Source organism: Giraffa tippelskirchi, chromosome 13, assembly GCF_054371585.1.
Source record: "Giraffa tippelskirchi isolate mGirTip1 chromosome 13, T2T-mGirTip1v1.2.pri, whole genome shotgun sequence".
NCBI lineage: Eukaryota > Metazoa > Chordata > Mammalia > Artiodactyla > Giraffidae > Giraffa > Giraffa tippelskirchi.
The window spans coordinates 6984597-6997122 of NC_137287.1; the positions used below are offsets into that span (position 1 = coordinate 6984597).

At 61.2% G+C, this 12526-nt stretch overlaps 1 protein-coding gene across 2 annotated transcripts in view; it reads left to right on the forward strand.

Moving 5' to 3' along the window:
* The window catches only part of COL26A1 (collagen type XXVI alpha 1 chain), a 164104-nt gene that overhangs the window by 144112 nt on the left and 7466 nt on the right, over positions 1-12526 (forward strand). For both annotated transcript variants that reach the window (XM_081556228.1, XM_081556227.1), the window contains exons 5-9: positions 4529-4685; positions 6894-6992; positions 7630-7782; positions 9860-9943; positions 11715-11767. In XM_081556228.1, the coding sequence (XP_081412354.1) occupies positions 4529-4685; positions 6894-6992; positions 7630-7782; positions 9860-9943; positions 11715-11767 (546 nt within the window). The remainder of the gene's footprint in view (positions 1-4528; positions 4686-6893; positions 6993-7629; positions 7783-9859; positions 9944-11714; positions 11768-12526) is intronic.

The following is a 12526-nucleotide window of genomic DNA, read 5'->3' on the forward strand; positions in this document are numbered from 1 at the left end:
ACACTAGGCTTATATGCCCACCTCCTAGGTACGAGGGAGCTGGGAAAATGAGTAATTGGCCAGTGATGATTCCTCCTTTGGGGCATTCTCACTGACTCACAGTAAGGGATCTGGAGCCAAGGGAGAGGAGATGGTTGGAGGCCAGGCAACCACAAAGGACTGCTCCATCTTCACTCCCTGCAGTGCCCGAGTTGCTTAAGGATCCAAACCTAGGAGCTGATCTAGATTCCTCCCACCCCCTTCCTGGGACGGGCTGGAGCGGCTGTTGGGGGATTGTGGGGTAGAAAGCCAGCAGAAAAAAATTTCCTGCCTTCCTTCCTCTTCCCCCTCTCAGTTTACACTCTGACTCCAAGGACCAGACCAAGTGGGAGGGAGCCGGAGGGGACTTCCCTGGGTGAGGACTGGTCTCTGGTGCAGGAGGGTGGTGTCCTGGCCAAGCAGCCAGGCCACAATGACGTCATCAGAGCCCCTGAGAAGGAAGGCTGGCTGGAGTCTGGTTTTCTCAGCTGAGTCCCCACGCCGCCCACTGCTGCCCGCCCCAGTGAGCTCATGCCCGGCAGAAACGGGTCAGTCTCTCCGGGAGGTTGGCCACGGCCAAACTGGTGTGGGCTGCTTCTAACTTGACGGTGCCTGTGGCTCCTCTGCCTGGGTCCATGGGCTCTGTGGGCCTTGGTGTCTGTGAGGGAGGTGCCCCAGGAAGGAGTGAGCTCGGTCTTTTGTGCAGGGGTGAGATTGGAGGCAGAGGGTCCTGGGAGCCCTACCACGAAAAGAGCCCACTAGCCCAGTCTGGGTGCCCCCACCCTGATCCCTCCAAGCCACCCCCCCACCCCCACTCCTAGCTCCTTCCCATTATATATGTTCACCTGGAGGATTCCTCCCCACCTCTACCAAGATGCTGTATCTCAATTCACCCCCCAAGCCGGTCACCTTCACCCCCAAACCCATTCTTTCCTGTGCCCCTGTTTGAATGGTGGCTTACTATCGCCCAAGCCAGGCTAGTGACAGGGCCACCCCGGCCTTCACGTCCTGCCCCCAAGTCCTGGCCACCAGGTCCTGACACGTCCCACCCCCAGCCTCTCGCCCACGGTCCCGGGGCCCCCATCCCCTACCTCGACAGCCAAGTCTCCTTGCCCTGTCCCCCCCAGCTCCACCCCTTGGCCATGGCCGGTCAGCTTCCCAGTGGACGTCCCCTCAGTGGCTGGGGCAGGAATTGTAACCCTCCCCTCGGCGAGGAGTTTCCACCCCCAAGCTGCTGTGGGTCTGAGCCCACTGCTCCCCTTCTCAGGGCCTCCGTGAAGCTCCACTGAGGCCAGGGCTGCAGCCCAGCTGTGGAGAGGTGGATGAGGCGCCACACGGGGCCCTGGCCCCACGCCGCCTTGCTGGGTGACCTTGGGCAAGTCCCTTGTGGTCTCTGAGCGTCTCTTTCCACCTCGCCTCTGACGTGGCTGCAGTGGCCCTTCCTGTTTCATGAGCCCTTGTAAGGACCAGAAATGGGAGGGACTGAGAGACAGGGGCCTGGGAGGTTGCCAGAGCCTCACGGGGCAGGAGCCCACCCACCCAATGCAGATGGGGACCTGAGATCTGGGGTGCCACTTTGTTCCCAAGGGTCTTGGGAAACTTTGTCACCCAGGCCCAGGGACACTGCAGAGCTGATGGGAGGAGACGTTCAGAAGGACTCTTTCTGTGCACCCAGGAAACCACAGCCCAGCCCAGGCCTGGGCGCTGTGAAGGCAGCCATTTTTTCCTGTGGCTCCCCGCCGCACACCATCAGCAGGAGTAACTGGGCTGTGCGCCCCTGATCTTCTGTGGCCCTGCAGGGTCAGTGTTATCACCCCCATTTTGCTGATGGGAAAACTGAGGCCCACAAAGGTCATGATGCTTGCATATCACGGCTATCTAGTGGGAGAGCTGGGATTCGAACTAGCCTGGCTGGTGGCAGGGCCTGAGCCTCCTCCCCCATCACACAGTACTTAACGTGTGTAGGGGCCTGGGGACCAAGAGCGAGGAGGGCCCCCCTCCCCAGATGGTCCTGACACCCAAAGGCGGGGCCGGTGGCGTTGCTCCAAAGTGACTGTACAGGGGCTGAGGGGACACCGCTTCTGCCCAGAGGGTCAGACAGACTCAGGGAGGAGGGGACAGCTCTCCGAGTCTCAGAATCTTCCAGGGGCTGGGGGCAGGGGCGGTGCTGGTGGAGGGCACTGCTGGAGCACCAGCTCGCAGCAGGGGTGGGGAGGTCTCGGCCTGAGCAGCTGGACGAGTTCAGGGCGGCTGGAGCAGAGCCGGTGGAGGAGACGCAGGGGAGGCCGGGGAGGCCGAGGTGGTCACCTGTACCATCTGTGTGGCGTCTCTGGTGGTTTTTAGGGGGGGTGAGCTCGGCCGGGTTTACCTTGCATGAGGTCCTCACCCACGGCTGTTGTGGGGGGCTTCAGGAGGGGACGGGGGCAGGTGGAGGTTTGGGGGGGCCGTGGGCTCTAGGCAGGAGGGCTAGCGAGGGCCACAGGCAGGCCGAAGGGCCCTGGGAGAGGCCCGAGGGCCCATCGGGTCCTCCTTGAATTAAGGTGCCCCAGGACTCTGGTGGAGAAGGCAATGGCACCCCACTCCAGTACTCTTGCCTGGAAAATCCCATGGACAGAGGAGCCTGGTAGGCTGTAGCCCATGGGGTAGCTAAGAGTCGGACACGACTGAGTGATTTCACTTTCACTTTTCACTTGCAGCATTGGAGAAGGAACTGGCAACCCACTCCAGTGTTCTTGCCTGGAGAATCCCAGGGACGGCGGAGCCTGGTGGGCTGCCGTCTATGGGGTCGCACAGCGTCGGACACGACTGAAGCCACTTAGCAGCAGCAGCAGCAGGACTCTGGTGGTTGGGGTGGGCGCAGGGTAGGGTGGGGTGGGGTATAGGCCAGGGGCTGGAGCTTGGACGCCAGCAGCATCTGCAGAATTAGACGCCAGCGATTCCGCTCCCAGAGGCCCCCAGACAGGCCCACCCTCAGCCCCGCGTCCTCGGAACGCTTTCATCTCAGCGGCCGGATGTGGGGTTCGGGTTTCTAAGAGCCGGGTGGGGAGGCGGGGGTGGGGACGGACGGGAGACGCTGGACTTCTTCCTTCCTGTCTGGCAGATTGGGACGGGAAGCCAGGCTCCATCTGATATGGCGGGGGAACCCCCGTGCCCCCCTTTTCTGGGGTGCGTGGGTCCACGTGGGTTAGCACCTGCCCGCCGGCCCTGTGCAGAGCCCGGTGTGCGGCGCCCCCTGCTGGCCTCTTTGGGAACAGCCGGACCTCCTGGCTCCCTGTGCTGTGCGCTAAGTGGCTTCGGTCCTGTCCGGCTCTTTGTGAGCCCATGGACTGGAGCCCACCAGGTTCCTGTGTCCATGGAATTCTTCAGGAAAGAAGACTGGAGTGGGTGGATATTTCTTTCTCCAGGGAATCTTCCCAATCCAGAGATCGAATCCACCTCTCCTGCATTGGCAGGCGGATTCTTGACCACTGTGCCAACCTGGGAAGCCCCAAGTACAATTTTGATCAGTGAAAGTGTTAGTCACTCAGTCGTGTCTGACTCTTTGCGAGCCCGTGGACTGTAGCCAGCCAGACTCCTCTGTCCATGGCACTCTCCAGGCAAGAATGCTGGAGTCGGTTGCCATGCCGTTTTCCATGGGATCTTCCCCACCCAGGGATCGAACCCATGTCTCCTGTGGCTCCCGTGTTGCGGGCATATTCTTTACCATCTGAGCTACCAAGGAAGCCCGAGAATGCTGGAGTGCGCAGCCTATCCCTTCTCCAGGGGATCATCCCGACCCAGGAATCAAACCGGGGTCTCCTGCACTGCAGGCGGATTCTTTACTGGCTGAGCCACCAGGGAAGCCCTCCTGGCTCCCAGGTGCCATGAATTAGGAAGAGTCTCCCTACTGAGGCTCTGTGTCCTTCTGGGTTTTAACCCCTGCTTTCCTCTGGGGGAGAGGATGGGCTGCTTTCCAGGCTGACCCTGAGTAACCATGGCCACCTTTGTTTCCCTGGAGCTCCTGCTAAACTCAGGCACCGCGCTGGGCCCATTTATTCTTTCTTTCTCCTTTTTCTTTTCCTCTCTTTTCTCCTCTTCTTCCCTTCCCTTCCCTTCCCTTTTCTTTCCCTCTGTCCATCTCTCCCTCACACCCATCCAGCCAGCCACAAACATTCCCTGACCACATTTATGCCCTGAGTCAGACAGTGTGGGGGACAAGCCTGCCTGGTCCCTCTCTAGGGAAGAACCAGTGAAGTGGGGGTGACCATGGTCATTATTCAGACAGGCACAGCCTAATTCCTGTGACGGCCACTCTAGGAGAGAAGTATGGTGACTCTGAACATGTCCGCAGGGGCCCTGCCTGAGCCCGAGGGTCAGGAGGGCTTCCTGAGATGGGAAGGGGTGGGGGCGGGGTGGGAGAACATTCCAGTGGGGGGACAGTGGTGAGCAGCGGGCGGCTGCTGGTCCCTTGGGGCTCACGTACCTGTTCACCCGTGCCCCGGGCCTGACCCTCTGCCCTTCTGTGGCCCAGGTTCTCCTTCTGGAAGCAGCGGAGCAGCCCTCGGGCCCAGACAATGACCTGCCGACGCCCCAGAACACCCCACCACCCTGGAACGAGGGTCTCCTCCCTGACGCCATCCCGCTTGCCCACCCCGGGCCACAGAGGAGAAGGCCCACAGGCCCAGCCGGTGAGTGAGGCCGGCAGGGGGCAGGGGTCGGGGCGAGGGGAGGCCTCCCAGGGCCTCCACCAGTCGGTCATACAAAGGGCATTTTGGAAAACTGAGCTAACATTTAAAACCTGGGGGATTTCACATAAAAGTCAGGATTTCTCATTTCTCTTAGAAAAATGGAAGAGCTGGTCATTGGGGTTGGCAGTCCCTTATAGAAACAATTGGCTGGGACTTCCCTGGTGTTTCCAATGCAAGGGGTGAGGTTCTGTCCCTAAGATCCCACATGCTGTGTGATGTGGCCAAAAAAATATCGAAAAAAAAAGAAAGACTTGGTTACAGCTAAGTCATGGCTGCCCCCACAGATCTCATTCAAGCTATGCAGTTTGCCACAGTCCTCACCATTCCCTACTGTCTTGCAGTCCAGCTACTGTCTTCACCGGCTGCCCTGCTGCCGTTTAGCATCTACACGTAGGCCCCCAGCCCAGCTCATCCTTGATTGGCTCGATTTTACAGCAGCCCCTGCCTGCACACCGCCAGGGGTGGGGAGCTTACTGCCTCCCCCCAACCTTCTGGGGGATCCTCTCTGACCAGCGTTGGAGGACACCCACTGGTCTGTTGCTTTCACTCTTCCCACCACATTTTGAAGTCAGGGGTAAATTTCTCTCTGCAGTCTCTCTCCATCGGACTGGGCTTTCCAGGCCTGCAGAACAGTAATAGTAAACTGTAATACTATAGTTAGGATTGTTAAATGCCCACCGCGTGCCCGGGACTGTGCTGGGACTTTACCCTGAGCGGAGGTGTAGCCGCCACCGTCTGTGTGGCTGAACTCCAGGGTTTAAGGCTGAGGTCTCGTCTGACTGGTCAGGATCTGTGCTGTGCCAGTTATTCAGTATTTTTATATCACTCTAGTCTGGACAGATATCATGGCTAATCATTCCAGTGGGCTCGTAAAGCTCGGGTTACGGGAGAGAGAACTGAGTCTCAGAGAAGTGACCCCTGGGGTCACCCAGCGATCCAGTGCCGTTTTGACTCAATTCACAGCCCCACCGGAGCCCTTTGCAGGGGACGCCCTTCCTCCTGCTGTCCCCCAGTTGAGCCCCCAGCCTCTTAGCAGCCCGGCCCAGACTCAACTCTGAACCCTCCCTGCCTGCAGACCCCCAGCAGTGGGAGAGCTGACCGCCGGTGGCCGGTCCGAGACCAGGGAAGCAGCAGATACTCTGCAGGCTTCTGCAGGGCCTGGAGGCTGTGTGGAGGGTGAGCTCGGGCCGCTATGGGAGGAGGGGGCCGCTTACTTGCCCCGGGTCCCAGGCCCACCTCTCTAGCCACCCTCCCCAGAGTCTCACCCCCAGAAGGCCTGTCTTCTTCAAATCCTTCTTCTGGGACTGAAGAGGGAGCAGAGGTCAGGGGGAAGGTGGGGGTTCTCCTCTGCTGAAGGCCCTGGGCCCCAGCGTTCTCTGGAGGGGAGGGGCTGGGAGGGGGGCCTCCGTTCTCCCACGGCAATGTTCTTCTTATGGGGCATGTCGTTCCCAATATAGCCACCAGGTGGAGCACAAACCCTACAAATGGTTACACCTGGGTGCATCTTGGAATCCCAGAGACCCAGTGGGAATCTCTGGAAACTGGCAGCCCCAGCGGGGTCCCCGAAGAGCCCTCCATCTGTTCAGCAAGAATTTTTTGAGCATCCTCCCCAGGTCCAGGCCTCTCCGAGGGAGAAGGGGCTGTCTGCAGGCCACACAGTGGGCCTCCTGCCTCTCCATCTACTCTTGCCCGCCCTGGGGACCTGGAGATTCCCAGAGGGCAAGGCGAGTCCTTCAGAGCTTCCTGGGGTCTCTAAGGAGGCCTTATTGGGATGATCTTTGCCTGAATCCCAGTCCCCGAGCCTGAGCAAAGAGACAGCAGGACGTGGAGAGAGGGTTCTGACTCATTTACAGCCTGGTGCTCCTACCTTGAGCAAGGGGCCACATCTTTCTGAGCCTCAGTTTACCCCACCTGTCAAATGGGAACACGAGTAGCTCTTGAGATCATAGAAGTGAACAGGAACAAAACTGGTTTGTATACTGTGATGAATGATGTGGTCCCTTTGCCCATGGCAGGTGGGGGGACAGGGTCCAGGTGTGCAGGGTTCTTGGAGGCAGGTCTGACCAGACAGCGAGGTCGTCTAGCGTGGAGCCAATGGAGGCAGCTCAGCCCACAATGTTCTCAGGCCTCATTTCATTCTATTCCCAGGGCCCCCTGGACAGACGGGACCACCAGGGCCTGCGGGTCCCCCAGGCTCCAAAGGTGACCGGGGTCAGGCAGGAGAAAAGGGCCCAGCGGGACCTCCTGGTAAGGACACCCACCCATACACATACCCCGACGTGACTTCGTCCACTGGGGGAAGGGGGTTGGGGTTTCTCCCCTGTCCGAGCAGGTGAGGCATCCTAGACACCCTCTTTCTTGGTGGGGCTGATGACTGCCATCTAGCAGGGCTCCAGGTTCCCTCCCTCCCACCACCACCTCCCAGGGCAGCCTCCTTCCAAGCACTTTAGGGCCTGGTCTCACCCGGGACTATGGGAGGAGAAGGCTCCAGCTGTGGGGGTGGGGCTGCTGGGGGCTGGAGGTTGTGCTCCGCCATGTAAACAATGCCTAGAGGTCACACAGCTGCTCCTGGACCCTGTCGGGGCAGATACGGGGCTGGGCCAGGCTGGCAGCCACCCTTGCTGCCCCTACCCCAGGGCTGAGGTCATCTGGCCACAGCCTCCGCTGACTTCACTGACCTGACCTCCCTGGCCTCCCACCTGGCTGCCCTGGGTCCCCTCTGCACTGGCTGGGGAGGGGAAGTCATTTCATTACATCCCAGGACAGCCCTCCAGGGAGGCTCTGGAACTAGCGGCCACCACCTTGCCCTCCCAGGTCTATTTCTCATCTCTGTAATGTCAGTCACGAGGCCCGGCCCGCCTGTGACTCCTCTTTTCCACCGCAGGCCTCTTGGGGCCTCCAGGGCCCCGTGGGCTTCCTGGAGAGATGGGGCGCCCTGGTCCCCCCGGGCCCCCTGGCCCAGCAGGCAGCCCAGGCCTCCCTCCAAACGGCCCCCAAGGCGTCCTCTACTCCCTGCAGCCACCGACGGACAAGGACAGTGAGTGTCAAGCTTGAGGGCTGGGGTGGGAGGGCGGGCCAGAATCTGGAGGGTCCACCCCCCTAAAAGGACCCTGTGGAGCAGACTGTCCGTGAGTGGGGCCTCAGCTTTGCCGGGTGGGGGGACGGGGTAGCCTAGGTGGGGGTTGGTCCCCCAACCCCACTGTTGGCCCCAGGGGGCCTGTCCCTGCCTCTGTGCTCAGCTCTTGCCCCTGGGGTCTGACCCCCCTGATGTCCCTCTGCTCTCTGGCCTGGCCTTGGGGACCCCCTGGTGACAATACCACCACCAAGGTCATCCGTCACCCCTGTGCTCTTCACAAATCCCCTCACTGTAGGCCACTTGACAGGCGCTGATGGATGGAGCGCTTCCCACGTGTGGGACTGTGTGTTTTAACCTCCGGGATACAGCAGTGAGCAAACAAGTCTCCTGCCTGCAGGGGCCACAGTCTAGCACAAGAGGGCGCCCTTGAGCACACACAGAACCCGCCGCCCTGAGCATGGGGGGAGGGCAGGTCCAGGGAGGGCACCCCAGATGGGGCGGGGGTGGGGCCTGCGGCCCATGGAGGGAGCGGCTTTGGTTAAGGGCCCTGAGAAACGAGAAAGGTTTTAAGAAGCGGGTGATGAGATTGACTTGGCATTCTGAGTGGGTGACATCCCGGGCACCGTGGGGGCACAGGGACCTCTTGGTCAGCCGTCAGAGAAACCCAAGCCCCCTCCTGCTCCGTGCCCCCCACCCACCTCCGCCCTGTCCGCCCCGTTCCCCGGGCAGCGACTGACTCACAGGGGCCCGCTCCAGCTTCCGTTTCCCCATCCCTAGAGCAAGGGTGGTAATACATCCTGACGGAGTTGCTCTGGGGTACACAGCTCCCAGCCACTAGGGAAGGACTCATTCCCAAGGCGATCGGGGTGCCTAGGCTGCCCTCCGTGTGTGCAGGGGCCAGAGAAAAGAAGTCACTGGCCACCCAAACGTCTCACTCTCGTGTGGTACCCCTTGTTGGAGGAGAATGGGTGACGCTTGTTTAGTACCTTGGGGAGGTCTAAGGGTTCAACCGCCCGGCATCCCTAGGCCAGGAGAGCTCAGCCGCCCGGACCTGGGAGTGATGCCCCACATCTGCCGCTGACCGCCTTGAGGGCTCGGAGCCCCACCTCAGACAGGACCCTCCTTCCCCAGGCCCAGGGTCCGCAAGAGAAGGCAGCCTTCCTGGCGGGCCCAGATGTGAACGTTTAGGAGGAGTATTGGTGGGGAGGTTCCCCGGTGGAGGCACCTGGTTAGCCAGCACTGAGCGGCTGTAGGAGGCCCATCGGCCACGAGGCCTATGGAAGGGCTGCCCTGGCTTCTGTGGTGGGGGTAGGTGGGGAAAGGCAGAGGCAGCCACCCCCAGCCCAGATGTTTCCAAGCCTGGCTGTCTGCTTCTGGGTCTGAGGACAGCACAGGGTGAGGTCACATGGAGCTCACCCTGGAGGGACTCAGGCCATGAGGCAGACCCCACCCGGCCCTGGGGCCCCGTGGCTCAGACAAGTGGTCAGGGAGGGCTTCCTGGAGGAGGCCCCACAAGAGTGAGCTAGTCAGGTGTGTCGGGATGGGCATGTGGAGGAGAGCCTGGAACAGAGTCCGGCCTGGACAGCAGGGAAGTGAGCAAGGCGAGGTGGGGAGTCTCGGGACCTGGAATTTTCAGGAAGAGGTTTGTACTTTAAACAGAGCCCACAGGGCTTCCCCTGCCCTCTGATTTGGCCTCCGTATTGATGGCTCGACAGTAAAGAATCTACCTGCAATGCAGGAGACCCAGGTTCGATCCCTGGGTCGGGAAGATCGCCCAGAGAAGGAAACGGCAACCCACTCCAATACTCTTGCCTGGAGAATCCCATGGACAGCGGGCCCCAGTCCATGGGGTCACAAAGAGTCGGACACGACCAAGTGACTACACATGAGGGAGCGCCTCTGAGCCAAGGGAGCAGTAGCTGCAGTGAGGCCCAGCAGGGTCAGGGCTGCTCTTCCTGGCTCTGGGGGACTCAGCTCTAGCCCCCCAGCCCCGCCGGCCCTGTCCTGTGGGTCACAGGCCACTCTGCCCTTCCCGCAGGTGGAGACGTGCAGCTGGCCTCCGCAGCCGTGGACACAGTGTTGGCGGGCGTCCCAGGGCCCCGGGGTCCCCCTGGCCCCCCGGGTGAGTGCAGAGGGCAGCAGCATCAGCTGGTCTCCACTGGTACCCACTTCTGGGCTTCACCTGGGCCAGGGGTCTCGAGGAGGCCGCTTGGGGGCTCATGGCCTTGGCAGGGCACTGGGTCTGCCCCAGCCAGCAGCGGCTTGAGTGGGGGCCTGCTGCTCATGAGTGGCAGCTCCCCTGGGACTGGACACAGTGTTTCTGGGTGGCCTGACACCCATATGAAGCAGGGGTGCTCTGGGTTCCAGAGGCCTAGGTCCAGGAGGTCTGCATAGGTGATAGTGGGTGGGGAGACCGAGGGAGCTGGTGGGGCAGCTGCCTGGGAGAGATGGGGGCCCTGGGCCTTCAGGCAGAAAGCAGGGTCCTGGGAGAGGGGATGGGACCCTCACTGCGGAAGGAGGGGGGTGAGGGGTGGGGCCAGAGCCCAGGTGTGTGGCCGTCTCCTCTGACAGGTTCTACCCCTGAATGAATGAGCAACAGAGGCCCTGGGCGCCCGCGGGGGTGGGGGCGCCTCTTGATTCAGCTCCAGGCCGGGCACTCATTCCCTGCCAGTCGTTCAGTGTCTCATGTAGTCAGGAAATAACCCACTAAGCACCTCCTACGAGCTGGCCAGTGTTCTGGGTTCCTGGGATCCTTAGATGAACGAAAGATTTCTGTCCTCATGGTACTTACATTCTAGTGGAGAAGGCGGATGGTACCCTCCTGCTGTTGGTGAATCCCGTAGGATCCCAGAAAGCAGGGCTGGGCTCACAGCTGGGCCAGGGTGGCCCCATTTAAAAGGTAGCGTTGAGGTGGGCGCTGGGAGGGTGTTTGTCTTTTAGCTAGACTGCATCCAGACCGTCACCCCACCCAGGGGTGCACTTTCCTGTAGGTCCTCCCTAGGCATGCCAGAGGGCACTCTGGTACAGGCTAGCAGCCCAGGGGGCACAGAGACCTCACTGTTCCAAATATTTGGGCATTTAGTCACAAACACCACACCCTGCACTGCACCAGTCGGGCCTGGCCTGATCCTCTGGGGGCTCCCTGGCCCAGGGGGGAGGCTGGCATTCAAACCAGTAGTGGCCAGAGGCAGTGGCTGGTCACTGTCAGGGATTTGCCTAGAGAAGAGGTGGGGGTAGGGCCTGGAATCCTTCCTGGAGGAGGTGACGCTCAGCCTGAGGTTAGTGGGAAAGAGTTTGCTGGGATGTGGAGGGGATGGGGACACTCCAGGAGGAAGGAACACCCACCACAAAGGCATGGACCCAGAGGGACTTTCCAGGAGGGTGTTTGGCTGATGAAGGTGGAGGAGGCTGGGCTGAGAGGGACCTGTCTGAAAAGTCACTCTGGGAGGGGGGCTGCGTGGATGGGTGACCACCACTCCAGGTGGTAGGTAGCAGTTGTAGTAACCCAAGCAAGAAGGATGGCCTCAGAGAGGTGAGGTCTGAGGTCCCAAGGCAGGGCAGGCTCGAGGGAGATTTGCCCGAGGACTGACCAGCTGGGGAGGGGCTGCAGGCGCCCCTCCACCCCGTGGATGAGGCTGTGGGAACAGGAATGGGTTGTGGTGTAGGGGGTGCAGGCAGGGAGAGGGGCTCGCAGTGGGCTCTCCACTCTAGGGGTGGGCAGGGGGCCAGGGAGCCCATGGCCCCTCCCTCACCATGTATTCACCTCCCCTTTCTGTGCTGCCCAAAGAGACAGACCCAGGGCGGGGGCCAGGGTGGGAGGGCCCCTCTCCAGAGCCGATGAGGGGGTAGGGGCTTCTCTGGCTCCAGGTGACCATCTGTGACTCTGCCGGCAGGTCCCCCTGGACCACACGGCCCCCCTGGACCCCCGGGTGTGCCTGGATCCCAGGTAAGGTCTCGCCCATCTCTGGCAAGGGTGAGGGGACTGTCTCCCCTGGAAGGGAGGAGCCAGGCTTCTTACCAGCACAGTTGCTCAGGAAGGAACCAGCCCACCTGGCTGGTCCCCACCTGAGTCCAGGTGGGCCCTAGGGGAAGGCAGGCATGGGATCCTGGCTTTCTTAGCAACAGCCCTTTGCTGCCCACCCTACCTGTGCCCCAGAGAAGTTAGCATCGTTCCCATTTCATAGATGAGCTAACCCGAGGTCATGCAGGCGGTGTGTGGAGCTGGGCCAGGATCACAGCTGTGGCCAATCTTCAATGGGAGTTGCCTGTGCGGGGGGGCACTCTGAAGCCTGACGGTGCAGCCCCAACCCCCAGCTTACTTTGCCTCCTCGGCTGTGTGACCTTAGGAAAAAAGACAGCCTCTCTGGGCTCCGGCTCCTCAGCTGCTAAGATGGGGTGTTCCTGGTAGGTTGTTACAGGGAATAAAAGAGAAATAAAGTGCCAGGGGGAAGTGCCTTGTGCTTCAGGGCCCCAGAGGTCTGGGGGGCACGTCACACGGAGGAGGGGATTACTTTGGACACCAAGGCGGGAAGGGCTTCATTTGGGGGTGCCTGCACAGAGCTTCCTGCTGTTCATCCAGACCGAGGGCTTCAGGTTCCCTGGAACTTGGGCCTGGGTGGGAGGGGTTGGGGGTGACTGAGAAGCGGGCCCCCCACTGCAAGCCTGGACAGGCCACCTCTGATGAAAGGGCAGGAGGGGGTGTGAG